The sequence below is a fragment of the Aythya ferina genome (assembly GCF_964211825.1).
Source record: "Aythya ferina genome assembly, chromosome: 5".
Taxonomy (NCBI): Eukaryota; Metazoa; Chordata; class Aves; order Anseriformes; family Anatidae; genus Aythya; species Aythya ferina.
The window spans coordinates 26,620,002-26,641,972 of record NC_140301.1 but is presented as its reverse complement, the minus strand read 5'-3'; the positions used below and the strand labels follow the sequence as shown (position 1 = coordinate 26,641,972).

Genomic DNA, 21,971 nt, shown 5'->3' with positions numbered 1-21,971 from the left:
AAATATCTACTACACATCACAGACAGAAAATCATATTACTATTAGAAAATTTGACCCCTGTGTGGACTTGCAGAACAGCTTCTTTTTCAGAAGAGGTGCTTAAAAACCAGGCTCAGTAACAAAAATATTATTCTGTTTGGCAACCTTGACTGAACAAACCAGTTGCTCTGCCCTTTAGAAGCTAAACATAAGCAGATCATGTGACAATCCTCAGGATTTTTAATAAAACTAATGGTTGTTGCAAATCTCTGAATATGCCATATAGAAAATGCATGACTAAATTTTTGTCTTTTTTCTTTTTTTTTTTTTTTATAAAATTCACATTCCCTCTAATAACAATTTTCTTTGGGTCATGTTATTTTTCATGATGTCATTCTTCTAAATAAAATTGTACTTTATATTGTATATTTTTAACGTTTGGCATTTCGTATCATTTTATATATGTGTATGTTAATGAATATGTAACTGATGATATCATTTTTTTATTGAAATATAACCTGGGTGAAAATGTAGAATCGAGAACCCAATATCTTTGGTATTTCTCTACAATAGCAATTTTATTATTCTGAAGTTAGTGTACAGCTGTTAAATTTCAGCAAAAATTCCACTACATTGCTTGTAGCACATAAGTGCTGAAATAGTAAGGTAATTCCTCAAGATTTAAAATGTCAAGCATAGCTATGTCCATAACTATATAAAACTGTCAAAACATAGCTAACATAGTATTTCGACATCTGTTTTCTAAGAGTAATGTTACTTTTATGAAGGAGTTTTGTTACCCATGACAATATAGGTTTAGGACCTCTTGAGGTTTCCAACAGCACTGTGCAAAATGTGCAAAAGTCAAAAAGAAATGAAAAGAAACTAGATTCCCAAGTATAAGTAAACATGAAAGTCTTGATCAGTTTTGTTTCCCTTCCCATTCTCTGTATTCTCTCTCAGTGTTAAGATTTTGTGACAGAGGCCTCCTCTAAGAATTTCCATAGCATCAGTTCTATTGTGTTAATTACATTTATGAAACTTCTAGACACCCACAAGAGATACACAACTAAAAAAACAAAACAAAACAAAAAAAAAAACATGATGTATCAAATTCTATGGAACCACAAAATGTTTCAGAAGTTCTGCATGTGAACTTGACGAGGTTCTGCATGTGAAAATTACAGTTTCATCTTTGGGTTTTGATTCATTAACCATTATCTTGTTATCCAACTATTGTTCTACAAAAAAAGGAAACACTCAGAACATAACAGTACTTTTTTATGTCTTCTCCCATTTCCTAAAATATAAAGGGAAACACTTATGCTATTTCTGCCACTGTCTAGCATCAGCATCCAACTTAGTCCCTTTCAGCTGGTAATCTTGTAAAATCCACTTGGTATCTAGCTCCTGACAAACTCCAGAACAAAAGTCTGTTTTGCAAAGCTGAAGCATTTTTATGCATGCGTCTGATAATTGTCACATTCTCTAAAACATCATATCATTTGTTTCCTTTGATAATGTTTTTCATCAGTATGGTACCAAGTTTCTTAACACAGCATAAATTAAATCTTAAAGAAAAAATAATAATAATAAACACTTACTGATAACATGTGCCTGGATATTCACAGCTGAAGAGCTCAGATGAATAAGAGAAGCATGCATATTTTAAACAGTATACATCTGGACAGTTTAAACTGAAAGTGTAACATCTGCAAAAATGAACACAAAGGTGACATTAGGATGATTAGGCAAACAGAAAGGCTATCCTGCAGCAGAAGACTAAGATAGTTTGTTTTTTTTTAAGGTAATAAATAAAATTGCTAGGAAGTTAATTTTTTTCTCTTATGCAAATAGATATGATAGGAAGTGAGAGCTCTTTAAACTATAGAATAATATGGCACCAGAAGAATAAACGGGACATGAATACATATAGACTGAAAAATAGAATGGATTTCTAAGCTCCAGGGCATTTGGGGTCAAAACGAGAATATTGAAGGTGCAATAATCAGGAAGCTTTTAATATCAGTATGGTTGGGAAATTTACGAGAAAAAGCACTGCATGAACTAAGGACTGGAATAAGGACTTGACTAAATAAGGACTTGATTATGCTTTTGCAGCTCACTTTTAGTTCTCAAATGCCTTCTTTAAATAGCAGTTTTGTGTGATAAGTAGGTATCTTATGGATCACTTTGCTTTAAAGCCTGCTGATAACATAAGCTGAAAAGCACGAAAAGCATGTCAGAAAAAAAAAAAAAAAAAGGTAATGTAGATTAAGTCCACATAGTGTTGGAGTTGTTCAGACACCAAAGAAGCACTTTAATTAACAAGTTACAATTCAAATTGTCATGTCCATTTAACTTAATGAAAAAAGGATGCAATTTGTCAAAGCCTGCTTTTTCCTCCCCCAAAATGGAGAGTAAGGTGCACTAGATACAAAAATTTCAGCTAATTCAGAATTTATGAATCCCTATATATAGAATATATAGAATTTATATCCCAATATCAGGGACGGATGAGTAAAAACCCCAATTTTACAGGGATGTTGTGTGGTCAAGTGACAAAATACCACGCTATGGGGCCAAATGTACGATGGAAAGGAATGAAGTGAGGGGAGATGTGGCACAAATCTCACCCTTCCCTCCATCTGTCACTAACACTGTCCGTCTTTCACAACAGCTTTACTTCACAGGTAGGTCCTGAGATGTTCTACCAGATCAAAGGGAGGATTGTAGTAACACTTCAGCCTCAGGAGCAATGAAGTTATTCATAGTCAGCTATAATCTGCACTCAGCATGGATTTCTCTGCCAGCTGTAGCATCGCATGCTCGTAACTGCCCTGTGTAACTAGTAGCCTGCAGACACAGCAGGGAGAGAGCGCTGTGAGGTTCCTGGTTCCATATAAATACTCGAGGAACTCTGCACACCAAAAAGCTTTCTCTGCACTGAGCAGCACCTGACAGCAGCACCAGGTGCGGATGACGATGCCGGCTGACCCAGCCGCCTTTCCCAGCGGACTTTTGCCTTTGGGACATTTCGGTAGGTGCCCGGGGCTGGGCACGCGGCCACACAACCGTGGGAGGGGGGGGCGCCAACCACGAGGGGACGAGGCTGGGGCCACGAGGGACCGGAGCGCCCGGTGCCCCGCGGCGGGGGCGCCCCCTGCGGGCGGGCGGTGGCGGTGCGGCTGTTGGTGCCGGTGCCGGAGCGGCCGGCAGAGGGCGCTGCGCGGCGCGGCGCGGCGCGGCGCGGGGCGGCGGGCGGGGCGGGGCGCGGCGCGGCCCAGCATGCAGCGCGGCGCCGTTTGAATGGCGCAGGCTCCGGGCGCTGCGCCCCGGCCCTAGGCTGCCGCGGCTCCGGCTCCGGCTCCGGCTCCTCCTCCGGCGTGGTGCGGCGCGGGGCGGCCCGGCCCGGTACCATGAGCGGCGGGTGAGTGCCGGGCGCCAACCGGGGACTGCGCCGCGGGGAGGCCGGGACCGGCTGCGGGTGGAGGGAGGGAGGGAGGGAAGGAGGGAGGGAGGGAGGTTCCTCGTGGCAGGAACGGGGGCGGGGAGGGGCAGCGGCGAGGCCCTGCGGGGAGCGGGGCTGCCCCTGCTCGGCTGCGCCCCCGCGGGGTCCCGGGGGCTCCCGGGGGAGGCCGGCGCCGGCCCGCGGTGGGAGGAGCGGCGGGGAGAGGCGGCTGCGGCCCCGCCGGGGCGTGAGGCCTGGCGGGGGAGCCGCGCCGCCTGGGCGTGCCCTGCCTGCTTCCCGGGGGAGAGGGGAAGGGAGAAGCCTCGCCTCGCCTGCTCCGAGATCCTGCGTTAATTGCGCTGTGAAAAGGGCTTCGGCTCCTCCGCCGCTGTGCGGGGATAGCTGGGCGTGCTGTTGAGTGCAGAGCTAACAAAGAAACCCCGAGTACTGGGACCCGCTGAGGAGACGGAGCGGTGCGCGGTGCCGTGGTGTGGTGTGTTTGTCCTTGCAACGCGCCGTGCTCGGGAGCAAGGCGAAGCCATTCGGCTTCAAAGCGGCTCTGTGCTCGGGGTGGGAGCGCTGCCTGGCCCGCGGCCCTGCTCCTGTGCTCTTCCTGTTGTGTGGCTGCAGCCAGGGAAGGACAAAAAGGTTACTTAGCCCTGCTCTGTAGCATGAAAGCATAACAGATGGCAGGTTGGTGGCTTTCTGGCCTCACCAGGTGGAAACAACAAATTGTTCTAAAGCTGTGGTTTTACTTTATTATTCCTGCGTATAATTTTGACTCAAATGTCTGTAATAGTATTCCATTGCATTCAAGCCACCATTGGTTTCGAATCCTGGACTTCGTAACTGAGAACATAGTTAAATTTTAAAGATACCTTAATGGTGTTATTTTCATAACAGTGTACTCGTTCACGTCTGTGTACATAGTATGAATGTGCTGTATCCATTAACTGTCAACAGTCAGTGCTCACTAATAGCAGGATGTGTGTTGCAGGGTAATATAAAAAGTCATGCGCTCATCTGCTACGAAGTGCAGTCACAGCCACGTGGGGATGAGGGAGGTACCTGTGCCACCATTAAGCTTGCAGGGGGAGGGCTTCTCCAATACGTCTTTCTTTGGATTTGGAGCTTTTGCTATGGATTTTTGAAGCTCTTTGAGTTGAGCGGTGAGTAGGGGAAAAAATTGCAGTATTTAAATTTTGAGTAGTTGCTTAAAGCTTATTCACAATATTAATGGGGGAGCTCCAATGTGTTAGAACATTATTTCCTATGTAACAGCCCTCAGATGGTGGTAGTGATAGAAATTTTCCAAGCTTCGTTTCCAGGAGTGTTAATAAATGAAAATCAACAGGTGAAAATATATATATGTTTGTTAGTGAAGGACTGTTCTTCAGCATTTTGGTACTTCTTAAAATCATGTTACTTCATGGCAGTTTAACATGCTTGTAAATTTCACTTCCAGATGTAAACGTTTTGTCCAAGAACTAAATAAAGTTCAGTTATCAGGCTGTGCAAGGAGCATTTAACCCACACCTGGATTCATCCTCAGTAAACTTGACTGAACTCTGATGTGTGGTCACTTTCCGAGGTTCATTATGACTGCTTGGGCCAGCAGGCCCCATACAAATTCATTGTGTAAGTAATAGGAAACTGAGCTCAAGAAGTTAACTTGCTACTTTTATAGTATTTGTCTTTTACTGTAAATGTAATTCATATTATTTTTGTCCAAATGGAACTGTAAACTTGAAAAAAGGCCTAACAGGTATTGCTGGCTAAAATTTGTGTCCTGCTGGCTTATAGGGTGCTTCCTGTACTGTTGCACAAAAACATGGTGTTAGTGTATTCCATCAAACCTTGAATTCCACTTTAAGATAATTTAGTAAGTAACACCTAGTGAACTGTCAGGACATAAATGTAAAAATAAATAAATAAATAAAGCTATTCCATATTCAAAGGATGTGGAAACTATCTAAAATTGAAACAGATGGAGGCTGTAACGTTTGTCAGTCAGACTTAAAGGAAATCATGCCAAGGTAACTGGATCTATTCTGCATCATAAGATTGTGCTAACTTATTTTTCTAGATGAATTACCCTTTTGGAAGTAAATCTGGAAAAAACATTCCTGGAGTTTTGTCATAAGCTTTTTAAATCTGACAATGATGAGTAAAATTAGTTGTCCTTTACTGGTTCCCTGATGTATGCCAGTTTCGAATGCCTTCAAAGCATGAACTCCCCTCCTTGGGGAGTAACAATTAATTAACTTTTTCAGCTGCGTTGAATAAAGATCAATGTTGTCATCCTTGAGAATGTGCACTTGGTGTAATATGGGGGTGGGGGAGAATCACAAGAACATCTGTGATGGCTTATATATATATATGGAATGCTACAGGAAAAAGAAACAAGAATTTGGGCAAAGAGTAGAACAGAAGGAATGTTTCTTTTAAAGGGTATTGCAGATGACTTAAATATAACTATTTTACATTTACTTTGCTGTCATGCAAAGTACTTGAGTCTGTTCTGTAAGAAATTAATGTTATGTTAATACATACGAAGATTACATAACATGTGAAGAAAAGTTTGTCCCTTTCTGGGGGCCATGCCCAAAACCATAGGACGATGGGAGGGAGTGGCTGCATTTGTTAATACTTGCCTTTGACAGTTACATGCTTTAAAGCCATTTACTACTGTCTTTGAAAGCCATTCAGTGCTCCTTCTTCGCCTGCCTCTGGTATAGCTTTAAAGGTGTATTGCATCTGGGAGTGTTCAGAGGTTGTTTTTTTTTATTATTTAAAAAAAAAAAAAAAAAAGAAAAGAAAAGATAATAGCATTATCAGGAAAACTTTGTCAAGGTAATATCTGTGACTGGGTATGAATAAGCTGATTTACCAGGATATATGGCTGCTGTTACTTCAGTCTCTGTTTCCTGAAAATTGAAGAGAGTAAAAGAGAGATAAGGACTTCTCTAAGCAGATGTCAACCTATGTAAGGGTTGTTAAAGTTATTAAACTTGGGCATCTCTTCTTCAGATTTGCAGTCTGTCACAATTTATGACAGGGTTTAAGATTAGCCTTAGCCCTTTTTTTGGGCAAGCTCAGAAGACTTTTGTTCTATCCTTAGTTTATTTTTAAAATAATATAAAGCAAAGGAGTCTCATTGGCTGTAATGACACAATAAAGGACAGTTCGGAACAAATACTGCTAACCTGTATTCATCGTAAGGGAATCATTAAATTTGTGACATTAAGGTATAAGCTGTTTGATCTGGTATAAAATAATAGCTAGTGACAGTTTAAAAACCCTCCACATACTTCCCATAGCACTGGGTGGTAGTCTCTATTCCTAGAGAATATCTCTTATCAGATAAGAAATTCAAGTTCTGCAGAGGCCTGTAAAGTACCTCTCATTCTCTAGCATATATGTTTTTAATTGCTGAACAATGAGCATTTTGTCATGCGTTTCTAAACCTTTGGAAGCAGGCTTCTTGACATGGACTAAGTTCATTATAGCAGTATTAGGTTTGGACAAACCAGATTCTTCTGTTTGTTTCCTGCTCTTGGCTATTTTAGATTGTTTCTGCATTTAATCATTTTCAGTGTATTTTTTTGACTTTGCAGTCTGCCCTCTAAATATTCAGGTTCACAACATCCTGTGGCAAGTTCAGCTATATTATATGCACAAAGAACCACCTTCTTTTGTTCATTTTGAATCAAAGTCTGTCTTTGGCTAGTGTCTTTTACCCCTTTAATTTGGGCAAGATGGTGAACTATCTCTATGCAACTTTTCCAAGCTATTTGTGATATAGGCCTTTATTTCCTCCCCTCTTTGCTGTAAGTAAGCTCCTTGGCAGACTGAAAAGTCTTGGTCTATTCAATTTCTCATTGTATGGAAGGTATTCCATACTGTTTTTTACTCAAATTTGAGTCCTTTTTTATTTTCATCGTAAGTTATTTGAGATGAGGTGTTTCGTTTCTTTTCCTTTTAAGGGGAAGGAGACTAAACTTGCACACCATACTTGAAATAGAGGCACAAATTAGTTCTACACGCTGTCACAACAGTGCTGTCTGTTTTTCTAGCTATCTATTGATCCATATGCAGTACTGAACAATCCAAATGATCTAAAGTAAATTGTCATATTATTGTGGGTGGTTATTAGTTTGGCATTTGTAATTCTGTGGATGAACCCAGAATTTCCTCATGCCTGCAGACATGCGTGCTTTCCTCTACGTTCATCTATAATCATTGCTTCTGGTTATTGTTCATCACAGTCCTTTAATTCTTTAGCTAGTCCTCATCTTTAGTGTCTTGTGTAACTTAAAAACTTAAGACTGACCATATCACCCCCTTTGTGATATCACCCCCTTTATGAATATATCAAACAGCATTGAACAGCACAGTTCTCTTTCTGCAGGATTCCACTGATCTTTGCTGTAGGAACTGCTTAGACCACTTATTACTGTTTCTTAGCTATTTCTCCATGCAAAGACTTTCCCTCATATCACTAGGTTGCTTAGCTTCCTTGAAAGACTTAAGTGAGTAAGTAACTTCTGGAAGCTTGTCAGAAACTCGGATACAATCTATCATTTAAATCTCCTTTATCGATACTGTACTACTTCACAATCTCGGAGAATTCCATTAATTTTTCAAGGCAAGACATGCTTTCGGCAGCCAGCTTGACTTTCCCAATATATTATTTGTATCTACTAATTCTACTCTTAATTGCATTGTTTGCCAATTTGCACAACACGGATGTCAGTCTGGATCTTCCTTGGGGCCATCTTTAAATACTGACTGTATTTTCCACATGTGATTCCTGTAGGTGTGCTGGCAGCTCTAAGGAAGAGGTTCTCTGTACCTTGGTTAATAACATGGCAATTTCTTTGCGAGTTCTTACAACTTATGGATGAGTATCATCCAATTTTGGGGGTGGTAGTGTTTATTTTGCTTATACTAGCTGCTGTTTCTGCATCTTTAGAGACCCTCACAAAAAAGTTAAACTATGGAAACCTCTTTTAAGCAGTAGGACACTGAGCACAAATGTAAAGGATTTGCTTCGCTTCACCAGGTTCTTCTTTGTATCAGATCATCTGTTGGCCTTTTGGAGTCTCTGTTCCTGGCCTCTGAAGAAAGAACTGATAGTTTTGTCTTTTCCTGTTTCAACGGGGAGGCTAGAGGGCATTATGTTCTTACATCAAATTTGTCAGTGTGTAATCCTCTTTACTTTCCTCTTCTGGGCACATTTGTATGTAGCAATTTTTTTTTCTTTCCAGTTCAGGTATTTTGACTCTCAATGTTTGTGTCATTTTCTCAAGCTTTTTAATCTGATTTCTGTTTACTGATTTCTTGTGATTTTTCAAATATTCTTGCTAGATGTTTCTTTCTTCCCTTACATTATTTTTCAATCTTAATTGAAATTTGTTCCCATTTAACAGTGCTGTTTAATACATTAGGAATCAGATTCTTGCTCAGTGCTTTGCATGAAAGATGAGGGTAGTTTGACTTCTTTCTTGCCTGTTTAATAAATCATCTCAACATCCTGAACAAAGGGCTGTAAGCTGTCATGGTGTCACAGGGACAGTAACAAAAATGGTTCTTTGGGAAGCAAGGTTATGGAACTTCTAGCATCTGACAGGTTGATTCTGTGGGATTTAGCTGTGGTTGTTGCAGGTTGTCCTGCAACAAAAAATCAAGTTAATGAACTAGACTTATCTAACTTAGTATCCATAGAAATATGGACAGCCAACTGTTAAATGATGCTGGGGCTTACCAAAGTTGTTAGTTTGAGGGCTGTGTTCCTTTTCTAAAGGGTAAGGATTTACGTTAGTGTATTACCCTTCTTTTTTGAGAGAGACATCAAATGAGGCTCTTGGATATTGATCTTGTTCTAAAGAAAATGGTGTTAAAGAAAAACATTTTAATATTTTGCTAAGTTTGAGCAGTATCCTATGATGTAATTTTGTGAAGATGTACACCACCTACTTTGTTTTGAACCTGCAACCTATTTGTTTAATTTGATGGCTTTTGGCTACTGCTTTGAACAATCTTATCTAAGCAGCTGTTTGCCATCTTTTTCAGTGCTCAGTGAAGTTCTTAATATGGGATAAACCTACTAAATGTGAGAGAAGGGGTAGGTCTGTTGGTATTAAGGGTGGAGGGGAGAAATTGAGGTACTAGTGTTGGGACCAGAGCGTTGCCATTTAAGGGTGGAAAAAGAATAAGTGGTTGCTCTTAAAAGTAAGGTAGGGTGTTCTGCTGAAACATTTTGGTAAGAATAGTGCTCCACAACAATGTAGTTTGTGAAGCCAATCTCAAGGAAAGGGTTTTCTGTATCACTTAGTTGCACATTCTGGTTTTGGATTTTGTTGGTCTATCTCAATACTTTGCTTGGTTCTTATAGAAATATTTGCATATTTCAAAACCAGTACTTTGGACACTTTCTTACTGGTTAATTGTGGTACAAAGACTTTACTACAAGCAGCAGCCAGGTTATATGCTGAGGAAAAGTTGGGGGGGAGTGAATTGCCAACAAGTTTTTTTTATTTTGTTTAGTCTTTGTTCTTCTAGTGAACCTTATCTTATTCCTGAAAAACAAAGATTTTTATTTAGCTGTCTTTCATTCTGACCTATTTTTCTTCAGGTGGTAGATGAAATAGATCAGCAGGAAGGTGTCTCCTAAATAATTTGTTTTATTCTTTGCTTTAATTCTTGTCTGTGTGGCGCCTAACAGTGCAGGTATACTGAGCTGGTCTGAAAACAGATGGTATGTTTCTTAGGCATGGAAGAGAGGGGAGTTGTTTCCTTTTTGAGGAAAACTAATTGAGAATTTTGAAGTGATTATCAGCATGTTAATAATCATAAAGGCCTCCAGCTAACATTTGCTAAACAGTAATGTCTGTTTATTTCTATTATGGTATATCTTGCAAATAGTTGAACTGTTTTAACTGGTTTTGCTAGCTGCATTTGAAGGAAGTTTCACAAAATATGACTAAAGATGACCTTTTCCTTGAAAATAGGAATTTGAGAGATTATGGCCTCTGAAGCCCACAATGTTAGAAAACAGAAAGTTTTGCATATCGAAGGTTGTCTCGATCTCCCCAGAAAAAGAATTTCTTCTTCCACTAGAAAGATCATGAAGGAGGTAAGGTTTTTATCATGTCCTCTGTTGAAACTGAAGTAAATGTTCAAACAGAAGTTCATAGCTCCAAGCAGTCTAAAACTGGATATGTAGTGCTCATGTTCCATGTTTGCATGTGCAGTAGAACTTGAACAGCGATTGTTATAAAAAATATGCATTATAACACATGCAGTGATTGCACAGATATGTATCCTCCACATGAGGAGTAGGTACTGATGTGGTTCTGCTCATGCCTTCTTTTCGGCAATCTAGCCAATAACTGTTTCAGAGGAGGAATTCTATTATCAAAGTTTTCTCTTTCTAAAAGCTTACGTGACAAAAGTGATAGGTGGGGTAGGTGAAATAGCTGCATTGATGTGGACCTGCCATTCTGTTATTATGTGGCTCGATCTACCACATTGTCTAATAATACAGGTACTTTTACTGGATTTTTTGCAAGCCACAAACACTTTTTCGTAACTTCTTACCTTTGCTACTTGATGAAGAAATCTGCTAATGCAGGCTGATGGGGTACAGAGGAAGTAGTAGGGAGGTAAGTTTACTGTTAGATCACTTGAAACAGTGATAAAGATGCCAGTATCCTCTTTGTCTGTGGATGTATTGAGACAATGTATTGAAATTCACATGGTTTTATCATTTATCAAAACAGTCATTGTTTTGGCAGTATTTTGCAGATGTGCGCAACTTAAATATCATCAGTAGTACACATTTTCAAGTTTAAATTTTTGCAGTTTGTAATTGTAGTACCTGTTTATATGAAAATACTTTAACACCTTAATGCTTTTTTAATTAGACCAGAATGTCACAATTCAACTCACCTTCAATGTTTTAAAGCTTCATTTAATGAAGATTATTGTAAGGAAAAAAATCTTTAGAAATTCATCTTTGAATTGTTGCTTAATTTTCGAAAGTTTTGTGAATCTCTTTGACACATCTTTGAATGAATTTTGTTATTTGTTCAGGATATTACTGTCCTACACAGCCTCATTGTTATCAGGGTGCTTATCTGTTTCATATGAACGAATTCAGGATAATCAAGACGGTGCTGTCTAAGTTGGTCTTGATTTTTGTTGTACTTTGGAGGAAGAGTATTCTTCTGCTGTTATTTTCCTAGCATCTGCCAGCCTGTATTATTGGCATTATACATTTAAATGTGTATGAGAGACAGGAAATGTAGTTTTGACATCAAATTTCAGAAGACTTTTTATATTAGACACAGTTTTCAGTTTGCTAGTAAGTAAAGAATCTATCTCTGATGTCACAATCCTACCTCTTGCCAGAGATACCACAAGCCTGTCAGTGACTGTGATGTTCCAAGGACAGCTGTGGCAGAGCTAGTTTGTCTATATGTAACTGTGAAATACTTGACAATTACAGGAACGTTAATATAGCTGTGCTTCAGTTGCAGACTAGGAGGAGTGAGTGGGAGGGGATCTGTGGTAAACTTAGTCCAGTTCTTGATAAACCAGGACTTTATTTTTTTTGTGTGTGTGTGAACTGTGGAATTTTTTGTCTCTGTAGTAATAGTTTGTTCTTCCCTATTCCCTTTCTCACAGGGTAAGAAATCTCCAAAACAGCTGGCTTCATACACAAACAGGTAGGAGGGCCTTGCTGTATAAGAGTCTGAGTTTCAGGAGAGAGGGAGGAAGAACCAGTTTAAATTTATTGCAACACCCAGACAGACACAATGGAAGATCTTAATTTTACTCACAGTACTTGTTTTTTGTGTCTACTTCCATAACAATGAGTCCTTTCCATTCAAAAAAGCAGGAAAACGATATTGGGGGTAGCTCTCATTTCTGATAACATACGTGTCATGAAGGTATATACTGGGGGTAAAACTGTAACCTGCAAGTTTACTGTTGCATTCATCATGATATATTTTAATGTAAAGTGTTGAATTAAGTTTAGAGTAACCTTTACTAAAATACTGCTTTGTTTTTGTAGAGTAACAGTTGGAAAAACAGTGACCAGTCCCCTGTCTCTCTTCAAAGTAGTGTATTGTAAAAGAAAAGTTCGTTGTTATACTCCAAAGCCTTGTTATAAAAAGAAACAGTTCCCTAAATCAAGGGGCTGTGACATGGCAAATAAAGAAAATGAACTGGCTTGTGCAGGGAATCTGCCAGCAAAACTGCACGACAGTCGTACGCACTTGCTGAATTCTAGTGACTCTGGCTCATCTCAAACAGAAGGCCCCTCATCCAAATATAGTGGATTTTTTTCAGAGGTAAGTTGAGTTTCTGGTAGTTTTTGTGTAGTTAGCTGTGGACGTTTTTGAATAGATTAATTTTCTTAACATACAAATTAGCTCAAGGCTTGTGATTTACAGTCTTTATTAGTCTGTTTACTGTGGTTCAGTTGCCAACAGTAGTTGTTCTGCCACTTTGTCAGCCTGAGAATTTAGATCTGACAGCATAGTCTGGGTTAAAACTATACCAGCACCAAAGGAAAAATACTCATTTGACCAGGTTGGGTTTCATGGTTGGTATAATGCATTGCTACCTACATGTTTATGGAAGCATGAAAGTGTTGGTGTATGGATGGAAATAACCTAGTGAGGTTAAGATGGGACCACTTCCAGTATCAGTGTCAGCTTGGTGTACATGAAAGTAATTTAAATGATTGTATGAGTGTTTGTGGTGAGATTACTTAAGGAAGCTCCATAAATGCTTTCGCAGCTGCTGAGAGTGGCTAGAAGGTCAAATACTGAAGTGAAATAGATGTGTTTTGTGACAGGGCTGCCACCAACACCCCCAAGTCTTCTGTGAGGCTGCTCTCAATCCACTCGTCACACAGCCTCTATTCATGTTTGGGATTGCCCCAGCCTAGATGCAGGACCTTGTACTTGGCCTTGTTGAACTTAATGAGGTTCGCACCGGCCCGCCTCTTAAGCTTGTGAGGGTCCCTCTGGATGGCATCCCTTCTCTCCAGTGTGTAGACAGCACCATGCAGCTTGGTGTCATCAGCAGACTTGCTGAGGGTGCTCTCAATTTCACTGTCCACGTCACTGACAGAGATGTTAAATAGTGCTGGTCCCAATACTGGCCCCTGAGGAACACCACTTGTCATTGGTTTCCACCCGGACATTGAGCTGTTGACTAAAACTCTTTGAATGTGATCATCCAGCCAGTCCTTAAGCACTGAGTGGTATACCTGTCAAATCCATGTCTCTCCACTTCAGAGACATGGTTGTTTACAAATGAAGATGGAGGCAAGATTCCTTTGAGAAACGTAAGAACCAGATCACCGGCCGTAGATGACTGTTCAACTGGATTTGAGAGATGTGGGTGGCAGTGCAGTGTTCGTTCCAATCCAAGATACAATTGAATGAAGTACTTCAGTTTGAGAACAAGTGATTTCACAAGTGAACCTTTAATAATTACATTTATTGTTCCAAACCAAATTGGTAGAGTTCTTGAAATTAGTAGCAAAGTAAATGTTCCTCAAAGTTAGTGAGAGCTATAGGTTTATACTTGAGTGCTCTTTGTAACTGTTAGACTTAGGTGTTTACAGACCTTATTCTTGCAGCTTTTGGGTAAAGTAGCCTTAATCTATTCTCTGTCCTAAGGGAAACCTCCATTTTTAAGACCATTATTAAGTAGATTTCTAAAACCACTCATACAGGTAGAAAAGTATATTTTCATATACTACATTACCATATTAGAGCAGCTTATTGTGTCATTACTGGCATTTAACTTGCAGTAAACTTTTGTGTTCTTAAAAACATTATACAGGTTTCTCAGGACCATGAAACTATGGCTCAAGTTCTTTTCAGCAGGAATCTGAGGCTGAATGTAGCTTTAACCTTTTGGAGAAGGAGAAGTATAAGTGAACTGGTAGCCTACCTAGTGAGGTAAATTGAGAATCTCTTACTTTATATTCTTAAAGCAGTAGCAGTCCCAAACATGTTACAATTTTTTAGGGTTTCCTTAAATCTTGTAACTTAGCTATAATTATGTATTAGTTCAACCTATGTTTCCATTATGAGTTATGTTCTACTAGTAACACTTGTTTGTCCTCAATGTTCCTAGGATACAGGATCTTGGAGTAGTAGTAGACTGCCTTCCCGTGCTTACAAACAGGTACAAACACAAGTGGGGGGGTGAGAATCTACCGTATCCTCACTGAAGTTCTGGCACTTCTGAAACATCTTGTTTTTTTAAGTTTACAGGAAGAAAAACCATATATTTCAATTGGCTGCTGTGTAGATCTTTTGCCTTTAGTGAAATCACTACTTAAAAGCAAATATGAGGAGTAAGTATCATTTTCAGATACTTTTTAAGTATTATTCCTTCCTGGACATTCAGTTCCCTTGTGTTTAAAGGTGCTTAGTCCCTGGACTTTTCTTCCTTCCCCCCAGCCCTGCCTTCTCTGGGAAGCACCTACCTAAAGAAGGTTGCTGGGAACCTTCATTTCTCTTTTAAAATATTCAGTGGTGCAAAAACTCTAATGCAAGGTTAAAGGGTGAACTAGCTTTGCCCTCATGTAGATTTATTCATCCTAAATAGTAAAGCAGAATGGCACCAAGAGTTTAGCATGTTCTATAATACAGAATCCTGAAAGCTTTCAGGCAAAACATCCAAAGCATTTCTGCTTCTTACAAGAGCTTCTGTTTACTACTTTGAAAATGAAAACATAGGGGGGTATGTAGATTTGAGATTTCATCTAGATTTCTCTTCCAGAACAGAAAATGTGTTGCTTTCCTATTTCTATTAATGCATTATCTGACCTATGGATATTTAAATTGTGTAAAATATGTTCTTACAGATATGTGATAGTTGGTTTAAACTGGCTTCAGGCTGTCATTAAAAGATGGTGGTCAGAACTATCTTCACATACAGAGAGGGCAGATGATAGGTGAGTATAGTATTTGAAAATATTTAAATATTTCTGTAGCTTGTTCATCTCAATCTGTATTGAGGTGTATTCCTGCTAATCAAATTTATCTGCAGAAGATACTCATAAGTATCATCAAGTAAAAGCTTAAAAGCACTTAAAGTTAGCTCTTAAGTTCTCAAGCCACAGATAGTGTTTGGAAACTTACTTTAAGGGTTGTCCTGTTCTGTTTTTTTACTATTTTTAACTGGAGTTCTAACAAATATGGAATAGTCATATCATGAGTAATATAAATGCTACAGAAGTAAAAAATAAATAAATAAAATTGATCCAGCTTTGTGGCAATGTTAAGACTGTCTATATGCAGTCTATATGTACAATCAAGCCTGCTGAAGCATATATTTTACAAATATAATTTACGTATTATGCTACAGCATAAAATATGTAATTATATATTTTACAATCTGGTATCTGTTATTTTTCAGAAATATTCACATTTTAAAAGAACTGTTAAGTGGATTATGGGAACAAGAGAATCATCTTACTCTGGTTCCAGGATATACTGGTAATATAGCTAAGGTAATCCATTTCCAGTTGTGTTTAGTAATCAATATAGCTATATCATCTGCAGTATTCCTCTGTTTGGATGTTATTTACTTTAAACTATTGAATGGCAAACAGATTTACTGCTAGAATATTTTTCGCTAAGGCTCAAGTGTATTGCCCAGTTTTCGCAGAAATTCAGAGTGAATGCCAAGTGATGATAATAGTGTGGTTTAGAATGCTAACAGTGAATTTTTATCATTTTTTTCCTTTATATAGAAACTGTCTCCTTAATGAAATGGTTAATAGTAGTAAGATTTTAAAATAATGTAGAAAATAGTTCAGATGAGTAGGTAGACTGTGGAAGGACAGATGTTTTCTCTAAGATCTGCTGTACCAATTGTGTAAGGGTGATGCAACATAGAGAATCTGAGCCCAGCAGTGTTGTTTGCATTTACATGTCAGGTGACTGGGGCAAGTGACAACATGCTAAGTTCTAAAGTTTTTGCTGGCCTAGTGCTTAGAAAATGGTGACTTTGTGGAGAGCAGAAGAGTGTCTCCATCTGAAGTGAACCCCCCTCTGTCTTTCTTCATCTGACTGTGCTTAATGCTATGCTTTAATGCTGTGCTTAAGGGTGTCTGATAAATGCATGACCACGGTACTGGTCATGGTACTCATCTCTCTAAAGATGGTTTTCTGAGGCTGGGCACCAAAGGTTACACTGAGTGAGGAAACCCCCATCTCCTTGGCATTCCATACCTAATAAAGGTATGGAATGAGCCAGGATATAAAGCAGCCATGTGGCTAGAGCTCGGATTAGAGTAAACTTGAAAAGAACATGGAGATTGCCTGCTTTGTTATATCTGCAGGAGCTTTGTGGGATCTACAGTTCTATGGGTATAGAATTTGTCACTTTGTTTTATCAATCAAATAAGTTATATCTTGTCCTGGGACTGCTGAGCCTCTGTGGCCTGTAATATTGACATCTCTACAAGGATAGTTGCAAACTCCTTGCAGAGTTGCAGATGTGATGCAGAAGAAAAGAGTTGTAACTCACAACTGGTAGAGCAATTAGAGTTTTTATTATAGATTGCTCTGTTCATCTGGTAGGTCAACATAGTTACACCATGTGCCAGTTTGTTTCTCTAACATTGAGGTACCCTTTCTGTTCATTTGCCTGCTCTACAAGGTATACCAGGATAGATTGTGACCAAGGCCACCTACCTGAACAAGTAGGGAGCAAAAAGAATAGTACATGAATGTTGGAGGGAAGATAGAACCCTTAATAAATGCAGTTCATATACATAATAGCACTAAATGATGATGTTTTTTTCCTGCCATTGGTGTGCATGCAGAGAGCAGAAGAAAAATTAAGTTGATGGCTTTGGAAACTAATTTCATTGTGCTTGCAGGCATTTTAGTGTAAAGGAGTGTTCTTAAAAGCATTAATTGAAAATAATCCTGAATTTGTGGATAACCTGTTCTGAAATTTGGCCTAAACATAATTTTATTGTATTATGGTCCTGATTGATTGCCATGCTTCAAACATACAGTTGATGTTACAGCCTTAAGCGATGTGACAAACACTTTCTCCTTTTTTTCTTTCTAGGATGTAAATGCTTATTTATTACAACTACACTGACATGATTGAGAAATGGTGTGCTTATGTGGTGAAACAATCCCCTAAAATATCCCTGAAGTATGTACTATTTCTGAAAGCCTTTTGAGAAATATTGGCGGAAGAGAACTGAACTGTCAAGCTGTTTAATGAAACCACTAACAAAATCCTAACAATCTACTTCACATTGAAGTGGAAAAATGTCTAGTAGGAGCAACTTTTACTTCAGTGAGGTGAAAGTGCACTATGAAAACTGTATGCCTTTGCTGCATTTGGGATTCGTTCAGTTACTAGGTATTCATTTAAATGCTACTGTTTTACTACAACATCGCATAAAAAGGTGAATTATACCATCATGAAGACAAGACAGCAGAACCAGTTATAATGAATCAACAAGAGTAATCAGCATTAAGAGCTTTTAAGTGTTTTTCACAAGAACTCCAAAATGCACAACTATCTTCCATTTATGTTAAAGAAAACTTTGTAATATTGAATTTCTTCTGTTTTAATCAAAATTAAAGACTTTTGTTTGCACTATTGAGAAACTATACAGCAAAGATGCCTTAATTACTAGTGTTTCAAAAAGCCAATGTGATAAGATGCAAATAGCTATTACGTTCAGATTGTGTTGAAAAACTACTACAAAAATCAGGGTTTCACATTGTGTAGTTGTTTATGAAACATTGCACACTGACAAAAATTCATGTATGAAATATTATAAATACCTGAAGTTAAGCTTGGATAAACAGTTATTACAAATGTGAGCAGAATGGTGAATTTGTCTAACAAATGTTTTTATATTGTATGTGGATTTCTAACACAATAATCTTGTTCTGTATCATTTAAACTACATGCAAATAAGTAAATATATTAAATGTATCTTTTTTCTTTTCAAGTTCATAAAAATTTCTAGAACAATTTCTTCCACAGTACTTTTTATTATAGATATGTCTATTGTTCGTAAAATGTTTACAGCCAGTTGAGGCCATGTTATTCAAGTTATACCCTTTACATACTACCTCCTCTAAGAAATTGACAAAATGTTGCAAAATTCGACAACCAGATTTACTCATGATAAATTCATACTACTTCAAACTTAAAATAACAAAAACATTGAAAATACAACTATAAACTGTTCTTCTCCTATTGCCATTCTGTGCTATTTTAATTTAAAAGCTGTAGATGAATAGCTCTGAGGGAGTTTTGTTTTTAGGTTTTCTACTGCTTTTTTTTTTGTGATTAGGGAGCATGCTTTTCTAATTAAGTCATATGCAGTGCCAGCTGTTCACTTAATAATACACATGCATCACCAAATTACCTTCTATGGGGAAACAAAGTGTTTAGGGTTATTTTCATGCCTAACATCAAGCATATGCTCTTTTATTGAAGTGCTAGGCAGGAGAAAGACTTTTGATAGCCTCAAGTGGTTTTTACTTAACAGGTGAAACTAATGAGTTTTGAACTTAAGTAGTGGTCAACAGCTTTAGGTCTCCTGTTGCTTCATTTTATAGTTTGTGCTTAATTTATGTGTAGTCATTGCTGACTTCAGAAGGCCAATTAGAAATCTGTCATCAGAACTTGGTATTTTTTGGTTATTTGAATATTCTTTAAACCACCAAAGGTTTTGTGCTTTCCAGAGCAGTCAGCTACAGGGAAGAATGTTTGGGACATCCCAAAACTGATAATTTAGTGGGACGTTCTCTTCAGATTTGCATAGCACAACTCTTTTTTGCTAGAATTATACGTTACTTAGAGGTATTTCACATTCCAAAGACTTTGAGATAGGACCTGATGCTTTTCAAAATATTTTCTCTGTCAAGTAAAAATAAATCAAGGAACTACAGTATGATAATGGATAGTGGAATGCTTAAATATAAAGGTAAGAAAGGCTGACTTCAGAATTTGGGATGTAATGGCTGAAGCTCTTAGATGAAGCTCTTAGATTATTCCTCAAGAAGCATACCGTAAAGGTGGTAGAAACTTGGATTTTAATGTCTCCTGGTTTTTATAGACAAGGTGAAGAAATTCATGGCCATGTCTTCCAGATAATACAAGAAGTAATTGCTGTAATAAAATGAAATATTCTACTATTCAAAAACTCTGCTGAACTATAAATATGAACATATGGGCTGATACTGAATTATGCATACAGCCATGGGTTTCCACCATTTTTAACTGTGGATGGTGCTTTTGTTCTAATGGTGAGGTAAGATTGTCTTGAGAATCATTATTGATATTTATATAATAAAAGAATGTGTTATTTTAAACTGTCAGAAGTTGTATTTTGACAGCATCAATAATACAGTGTTAAACATGAAGTTGTTAGTATCTGTGCCTTATTTAAAAGGATTTTTTTTTACCGTTTTCAGGCAGCTGCTAGACTATAAGAACAGGATTCATTGACGTATCAACAGAACTCTGGCTACTGTCCATTACTGAGTGATTTTTTTGTCATGTTTTTAAATAACTCATTTAGCTATTCAGGTTGAAATTCAGGTTCAGCTTGTATGCTCTTTAATTCTCAACTAGTTACAAACCAATTTTGCTGTAATAGAATGTATATGTATAATGTCTGCTCAAAGGTGATACAAGTAAAAAAAAAAAAAAAAAAAATGCTTGTAGTTCCGTGAAATCCATGTAGTTATCTCAGTGAAACCAAGAATGATTTTTAAGTTTATGAACACTCATGTGCCTAGATGCTAATCTTTAATATTGTCTGAAGTAATAATTTGTGAAGCTGCTTCTTCTAGGATGTGTGAAAGAACCAGGCAGAATTAATCCTTTATCCTCTTTGTTCTTGTGATACAGAGCACAGGAGTACTTGAGGATGAAGGATGCCACTGCAAAGCTTTTCTTCATGTTATACTACTTGATATGAAGTTAATGTCCTTGAAAACAGTATGATGTCCTAGAATGTATTTTGCTTTGGTATTCTCCAGAGGCTGTTCTGAAAGAGTTTTTACTTGAAGAGTGATTTAGGACTTTAATTTAAAATATATATATATATATATATATACACACACATACAAACACACTGTAAATGTAACCATTAATGCTGATAGCTTGCTGAAGAGTGGATGCTGAAAAAGCTATCCCATTAATTAGCTGGGTATAGAGAAACTTGCATGAGTTAATGATTATGTGTAACTCCATTTTGAAGGAGTTACACCTGTTTCTTAGTTAAGAGTATTCTGGAGCAGAAGAGTCATATCATAGACAAGTACTGCATGTAGCTCCAGGCTGTTTCATAGTGCTGACAAATCATTATTGGTATTAAAAAAAAAAATAATAAAAAAAAATAAAAGCTTCAGGAGCTTATCTTCTTTAGTGAGACTGAAGTGAAATGATCTTTCCTTTTATATAGGTTTATGTAGGCTGCAACAGTATCAGAGACGGTGGTTTTAACACTTGGGGAGCAGGAGGGATGGGAGAATAGGAAAGGACAAAAAAAAGAACATGCTATAAATTGTGACATCAGTCCTATTGCTTTGTCAAATGTATCCTAGAGCACCCTGTAATTTCTTTTTCTGAAGTAGGCAAACTTTGGAGTTAAGTGTCTTTGTGTATTACATTGATGAGTGGTAATTTTGAAGATAGATGCTGGTGTGGTGGGCTTTTGAGTGTCTTTTTTGTTCCTTGAAGGGACAGACGTTTTTGTATGTAGTAAGCCTTGCACAAGGTAAAGTTTTGCTTTGAAACTCATGAATAGTTTCTGCCATTCATCTTGACAGATCTTTGGATATTATAGAAGACTGGATGTCTGGAGACTTGCAGCTGTGCTTTGTCCCCAGTCTTCTGGTACAAAGGGAAGTAGTTGTGACTCATCAATTTCCAAATACAAATTGATGCAAGCCATGCTAGTGGTGTGGAGCTACCCAAACTTTTATACAATGCAAATTCTTTAGTTTATGAAATCTGTTTTTTGCTTGAGGATCTTTATATAGAAGCGATGCTGCGTTAGAGGAGGAATGCTAGCTTTTGTTGGTAGTCCTCGTGTTCTACCTCTGCGCAGCTTAGTCTTGTTCCGTGTTAAATGTTTTCTGCCTTGGAATGAGACTAAATGTAAGTACTTGCATTCATTCTTCAGCACTCGATGTTATTTCTTTCTCTTTATAGTCTAAGCATGCTGTGAATATCTAATATTGGGGGGAGGAGCTGACAAAACACAGGTAAGACAATTTAGAAACAATCATGAAAGTTACTGTTTTAGAACTTCTCACATGTATTAATACCTGCTAATTGAAGTGGGCATTCATGGATGCAAGGTTGATTTTGAACTTGGAAAAAATATATATTTTTACTCTAAATTACCATAGCTACAGTACTTCTCCCCCCCACACACACAACACAGAGAACTAAGCTGGACTCATCAACATGCAGTACAGGGGGCAGGAGGTGTTACACTGTT

At 38.1% G+C, this 21,971-nt stretch overlaps 1 protein-coding gene and 1 long non-coding RNA gene across 4 annotated transcripts in view; one reads left to right on the top strand and one right to left on the bottom strand.

Annotated features, from left to right (window-relative positions):
• LOC311437144 overlaps window positions 1–4,122 on the bottom strand; it is a 123,062-nt gene extending 118,940 nt beyond the window's left edge. Inside the window, exons 1-2 of the long non-coding RNA XR_014693320.1 lie at window positions 3,763–4,122; window positions 1,584–1,691 (exon numbers count right to left, since the gene is read on the bottom strand). This is a non-coding gene — a long non-coding RNA (uncharacterized lncRNA). The remainder of the gene's footprint in view (window positions 1–1,583; window positions 1,692–3,762) is intronic.
• Window positions 3,270–20,195, top strand: KATNBL1 (katanin regulatory subunit B1 like 1). Of its 3 annotated transcripts, none has more exons than XM_084520014.1 (11): window positions 3,270–3,409; window positions 4,896–5,068; window positions 10,444–10,568; window positions 12,122–12,162; window positions 12,513–12,792; window positions 14,300–14,418; window positions 14,597–14,647; window positions 14,730–14,819; window positions 15,333–15,422; window positions 15,887–15,980; window positions 17,555–20,195. In XM_084520014.1, exons 3-11 carry the CDS (start codon window positions 10,458–10,460, stop codon window positions 17,585–17,587), a joined length of 909 nt encoding a protein of 302 aa, XP_084376140.1. In that variant the 5' UTR covers window positions 3,270–3,409; window positions 4,896–5,068; window positions 10,444–10,457; the 3' UTR covers window positions 17,588–20,195. The 3 variants fall into 3 exon arrangements, with proteins under 3 accessions (XP_084376140.1, XP_084376141.1, XP_084376142.1); XM_084520016.1 differs by lacking the exon at window positions 3,270–3,409 and adding an exon at window positions 4,444–4,599; XM_084520015.1 differs by lacking the exon at window positions 4,896–5,068.
• The last annotated feature ends 1,776 nt before the right edge of the window (window positions 20,196–21,971 follow it).